Source organism: Phasianus colchicus, chromosome 35, assembly GCF_987193195.1.
Source record: "Phasianus colchicus chromosome 35, bPhaCol1.hap1.1, whole genome shotgun sequence".
NCBI lineage: Eukaryota > Metazoa > Chordata > Aves > Galliformes > Phasianidae > Phasianus > Phasianus colchicus.
In genome coordinates, this window is record NC_143470.1 from 2,309,277 (window position 1) to 2,315,304 (window position 6,028).

General features: G+C 58.7%; 1 protein-coding gene across 1 annotated transcript; it reads right to left on the minus strand.

Annotated features, from left to right (window-relative positions):
* Nucleotides 1-1,090: 1,090 nt before the first annotated feature.
* Nucleotides 1,091-6,028, minus strand: MRPS18B (mitochondrial ribosomal protein S18B). Its single transcript, XM_090129153.1, has 7 exons — nt 5,663-6,028; nt 4,786-4,879; nt 3,988-4,085; nt 2,766-2,834; nt 2,585-2,651; nt 1,772-1,831; nt 1,091-1,443 (listed from the first exon to the last, which is right to left on the minus strand). Exons 1-7 carry the CDS (start codon nt 5,918-5,920, stop codon nt 1,145-1,147), a joined length of 945 nt encoding a protein of 314 aa, XP_089985279.1. The 5' UTR covers nt 5,921-6,028; the 3' UTR covers nt 1,091-1,144.

Here is a 6,028-nt window from a genome sequence, read left to right on the forward strand (position 1 = left end):
ATCCCTTATGGGGGCGGCCATTTTGAGGGCGTTGCCGCCATCTTGAGGGCGTCGCCGCCGTTTTTCCCCACCTCGCCCCGCTTTTCTTCGTTTTGCCCCAATTTTGTCCCAATTTTGCCCAATTTTTCCCCTAATTACGCCAGTTTACTCCAGTGTTCCCCGTGCTGCTCCAACTTCTCATCATTTTGCTCCGATTTTTCCCCTTTTTCCACAGTTCTGCCCTATTTTGTTCTCACTTTGCCCCATTTCTCCCCCAATTGCCTCCAATTTTCCTTATTTTTCCAATTTCTCCCGATTTTTCCCCGTTTTGCCCCAGTTTCCCCCATTTGCTCTGAATTTTGCCTCGATTTTTCCCAATTTTCCACTAGTTACCCTACATTTTCCCCTTTTTTCCCCAATTTACCACAATTTTGCCCCAATTCTCTCCCTTTTCCCCCAATTTCACCCCATTTTGTCCTGATTTTCCCCCATTACTCCCAATCACCCCAATTTTTGTCTCTTTTCCCAATTCTTCCCCATTTAGCCACAATTTTTCCCCAGTTTTCCCAGTTTTCCCCCCGTTGCTCCAATTTTCCCAATGTTTTTCCCCTCTTTACCCCCAATTTTTCACCATTTTTTCCCGATTCTTCTCCCATTTTCTCGTTTTGCCCCCATTTTTCCACAATTTCCTGGGCCTCGCTGCCATTTGTGGGCCCTGCCGCCATTTTGAAGGCACCGCCGCCATTTTTTTTGCCCTTCCCGCCATTTTGTGGGCGTGGCCGCCATTTTCCCCCTTCCCGCCATTCTGTGGGCGTGGCCGCCATTTTTGCACCATTCCCGCCATTCTGTGGGCGTGGCCGCCATTTTGAGGGTACCGCCGCCATTTTTTCACCATTCCCGCCATTTTGAGGGCGTGGCCGCCATTTTTCCCCCATTCCCGCCATTTTGTGGGCGTGGCCGCCATTTTTCCCCCATTCCCGCCATTTTGTGGGCGCGGCCGCCATTTTTTTCCCCCATTCCCGCCATTTTGTGGGCGCGGCCGCCATTTTTTTCCCCATTCCCGCCATTTTGTGTGCACTGCCGCCATCCTGAAAGCCTGGAAAACACACAGTTGCGAGCCACAAAAACCTCTTTATTCTCCTTCTCACCCCTTCGTTCCCCCTTTTTACCCCTCTACTCCTCCCTTCTGCCCTTCCACCCCCATTTCAGACCCCGCTTTTTGCCCCTCACCCAGGGCTACAGCCGCTCCCCCCTCCCCCTTTTCCTCCTCCTTGAGGTAATCCTTATAGATACGCCTGAGGCGAGCGATGGCGGCTGCGGGCGGCTGCTGCCATTCGTACCACGGATACCACACACGGCCTTCCCTCAGCTGTGGGCCCGGAGGTGTCTTCCCGATGGCGGAATGCGGCGTGAGGTAATCGTCTGATGGTGGAGGAACGAAGGGCACCCGCAGCCATAGCAGCCCTGAGGAATGGAGGTGATGAAGGCAAGAGGGCGGCCAGTGAGCTCCAGCGTGTATCATTAAGGGATAGCTTAACTCCAATATATACCATTATAGGTCAGCTTAATCCTAGTATAAACCATTATAGGACAGCTTAACCCCAGCAAAAACCACTGTAGGACAGCTTAACCCCAGTATAAACCATTATAGGACAGCTTAACCCTAATATATACCATTAAAGCACAAATTACCACTGTGGTTCCTATTAATTACTCATCGTTAGCATCTCTGCGTTAATTACCCCACGTATAATTAATGAATTTCCCCCCCCTTTCCCCTAATTGGGCTCACCGTGGTCCTGTGCCTGAGCGATGGCCTTCAGCAGCAGTTTGTGTTGCTTCATGCAGACACCTGGGGGGGGAAGGGAAGGTTTGGTGGCCCTACAGGGGGGTTTGGTGGCCACTGCGGTGTCTTTATGGGGTTTGGTGGCCCTACAGGGGGGTTTGGTAGCCATTATGGTGTCCTTATGGGGTTTGGTAGCCCTAGAGGAGCTCTGGTGGCCATTATAGTGTCCTTATGGAGTTTGGTGGCCCTACAGGGGGATTTGGTGGCCACTGCAGTGTCCTTATGGGGTTTGGTAGCCCTATAGGGGGTTTGGTGGCCATTGGGGTGTCCTTATGGGGTTTGATGGCCCTACACGGGGGTTTGGTGGCCACTGTGGTGTCCTTATGGGGTTTGGTGGCCCTACAGGAGGTCTGATGGCCCTACAGGGGGGTTTGGTGGCCACTGTGGTGTCCTTATAGGGTTTGGTAGCCCTACAGGGAGGTTTGGCAGCCATTGTGGTGTCTTTATGGGGTTTGGTGGCCCTATAGAGAGGTTTGGTGGCCAATAGGGTGTCCTTATGGGGTTTGATAGCCCTACAGAGGGGGTTGGTGGCCACTGCGGTGTCTTTATAGGGTTTGGTGGCCCTACAGGGGGTTTGATGGCCACTGTGGTGTCTTTATGGGGTTTGGTGGCCCTATAGACAGTTTGGTGGACATTGTAGTGTCCTTACGGGGTCTGATGGCCCTACAGGGGGTTTATGGCCCTACAGGGGGGTTTGGGGCCACCCCACACGCAGCTTTGGTGGTCATCACAACCTCTTCTATATTTTTCCCCCCTCACCCGTGTGCGTGGGATGGAAGATGGAGCCGGAATGGGGGCACACAAACTGCTCCAGCAGCTTCACGTTCTGCCGCGAGGAAGAGGAAGACGAGGAGGAAGAAAACAAAAATGAACAGAACGAATTTCCTCCTTTTTCGCCCCGTTTTTGTGCCCCCCCCCCCCCCCCAGCAGCTCTGCTCACCCTGAAGTCCACGTGCAGGTTGTGGTCCCGGCAGATGGGGCAGGGGTTCCCCACGCGTTTCCCCTTACGCTGGGGGGGGGGAAATGGTGTGAGGGTCTCCCAGAAACCCCCAAATTCCTTCCCAGTCCCATCCCAGTCCTCCCAGTTCCCTCCCAGTACCCCAAATTCCTTCCCAGTCCCATCCCAGTCCTCCCAGTTCCCTCCCAGTACCCCAAATTCCTTCTCAGTTTCTTCCCAGTCCCTCCATATTCATTCCTAGTCCCATCCCAGTCCTCCCAGTTCCCTCCCAGTCCCCCCAAATTCCTTCCCAGTCCCATCCCAGTCCTCCCAGTTCCCTCCCAGTCCCTCCAAATTCCTTCCCAGTTCCCCCAGCTCCCTCCCAGTACTCCCAGTCCCCCCAAATTCCTTCCCAGTCCTCCCAGTCCCCACACATTCCTTCCCAGTCCCCCCAGCCCCCTCCCAGTACTCCCAGTTTCTTCCCAATCCCCCCAAATTCACTCCCAGTCCCATCCCAGTCCCCCCAGCTCCCTCTCAGTACTCCCAGTTCCTTCCCAGCCCCCCCAAATTCATTCCCAGTCCCCCCAGTTCCCTCCCAGTACCTCCAGTTCCTTCCCAGTCCCCCTGAATTCCTTCCCAGTTCTACCAGTCCCCCCCCAGTTCTTTCCCAGTCCCTCCAAATTCCTTCCCAATTCCCCCAGATTCCTTCCCCATCCCCCCCAAATTCCCTCCCAGCCCCCCCAGCTCCCTCCCAGTATTCCCAGTCCCCCCAAATTCCTTCCCAGTCCCACCCCAGTCCCCCAATTCCCTCCCAGTCCCCTGAAATTCCTTCCCAGTTCCCCCCCAGTCCTCTCTTAGTCCCTCTAAATTCCTTCCCAGTTCCCTGAAATTCCTTCCCAGTCTCCTCCCAGTTCCCCAACCCCCCCCCAGACCTCCCAATTCCCCCCCAGTCTTCCCAGTTCCCCCTCCAGTCCTCCCTCAGACCCCCCCCCAGCCCCCCCCCATCCTCCCAGTTCTCTCCCAGTCCCTTCCCAGTATTCCCAATTCCCTCCCAGTCCCCCCCAGTCCTCCCCAGTCCTCCCAATTCTCTCCCAGACCTCCCCCAACCACCCCCCAGTCCCCCCAATTCCCTCCCAGTCCCCCCAATTCCTTCCCAGTCCACCTCCCAGTCCTCCCCCATCCTCCCAGTTCCCTCCCAGTCCCTCCCAGTACCCCCCCCCCTCACCACACAAGTCTTTCTGGTCCGTTGAGGCGGGATGGCCCCTTTGTGGTTCCTCCTGTACCCCAACCACACCGGGTTGGCCCCATAAGCCTCCCGGTACTCTGTGCCAACAGCTCAGTCACCCCCAGTCCTCCCAGTCCCCCACCAGTCCTCCCAGTCCCCCACCAGTCCCTCTCAATTCCTTCCCAGTTCCCCACCAGTGCTCACAATTCCCTCCCAGTCCCCCCCAGTCCTCCCAGTCCCTCCTCAGCTCCCCACCAGTGCTCGCAATTCCCTCCCAGTTCCCCCACCAGTCCTCCCAATTCCCTCCCAGTCCCCCAAATTCCTTCCCAGTCCTCCCAGCCCCCCCCCAGTCCTCCCAGTTCTCAGTTTTCCCAGTTCCCCCCCAGTCCTCCCCCAAACCCTCCCAGTTCCCCACCAGCCCTCCCAGTTCCCCCCCAATCCTCCCAATTCTCTCCCAGTCCTCCCAGTTCCCCCCCAATCCTCCCAATTCTCTCCCAGTCCTCCCAGTTCCCCCCCAGTCCTCCCAGTCCCTCCCCAGTTCCCCTCTAGTCCTCCCAATTCCCTCCCAGCCCCCCCCCCAGTCCCCCCCTAGTCCTCCCAGTCCCCCCCCCCAGTCCTCCCAATTCCCCCCAACCCCCCCTAATCCTCCCAATTCCCTCCCAGTCCCACCCCAACTCCCCCCCCCCACCTCCCCAATTCCCTCCCAGTCCTCCCAGTTCCCCCGGGGGGGGGGGAGGGGGGGGGTACAGGAGTAATTTGGGGACACTGTGGGTAGGGTGCCCCCCCCCCCCCAATTACCATCACTGTCCAGATATTCCCAGGGTTTCTCTTTATAGGGTGAGGAAACTTCTGGGGTCCCGTGGGAGCTGCAGGGCCGGGAGGGGGGGGCAGCCTGGGGACAGCAAGGGGGGGGGGGGGGGGGGACAGTGAGATAGGAATGGGATGGGGGGGGGCAACAGGGGGGGCAATAAGGCGAGGTGGGAATGGGATGGGATGGGGGGGGGCAATAATGGGGTGGCAGGAATGGGGGGCAATGGGATGGGGGGGTAATAATGGGGTGATAAGAGGATCGGGGGGGCAATAATGGGGTGATAAGAGGGTGGGGGAGCAATAGGATGGGGGGCAATAATGGGGGGGCAATAATGGGTGAAAATAGGATGGGGGGGTAATAATGGGGTGGGAATGGGAAAGAGGGAGCAATAATGGGATGATAACAGGATGGAAGAACAATGGGATGGGGGGCAATAATGGGGGGGGGCAATTAAGATAGGGGGCTGATAAGGTGAGGTGGGAATGGGATGGGGGGGCAACAGTGGGATGGGGACAAATAAGGGGGGGCCAATAGGATGGGGGGGCAATAATGGGGGGGCAATAATGGGGGGGGGGGCAATAAAGGGGGGGCAACAATGGGGGTGGTGACACCCACCTACTGGGGGGGCATGAGATGATGTGATGGTGGACAGCGCGCACTGATGACGTCACTATCACGTGACGTCACTCCCCTCCTCACCCCTCCAACCCCAGCAGGCCGCAGCGCCCCCTGTAGGCCGCAGCGGAGCCGGTAGGCCTCAGCGCCGCCGGTAGGCCGCAGCGGAGCCGGTAGGCCTCAGCGCCGCCGGTAGGCCTCAGGGCCCGCTCCCACCCCGTCTATCTTCATCTTCCTCCTCTTCCTCACCGGTCCCCACAGCGGCCTCCCCGCAGCTCTCACACCCCGCACCGCCGCCCTCAGCATCGCCATCCCCGTGGTCACTGCTGCCGCCGCCGCCATCTTACCGCCCCGCCTCCCACAGCGGGCGGAGCCTGGGCGCCGCCATTTTGTCGTACGTCGCGGGCGGAAGTGCGCATGCGCAGAGGGAATTAAAACTGCGCCACGCTCGGGGAGCAGCAGCGGGCTGCGAGCGCGCATGCGCGGGGAGGAGGGGGTGGTGGTCATGTCACCGCCCCGCGCATGCGCGCTGCGCCCCAAGGTCGTTCGTCTGCGCTTGAAGGGCGGACGGGGCGAAATGGCCGCCGCGCAGGCGCGGTGAGGGTGGCGGTGAGT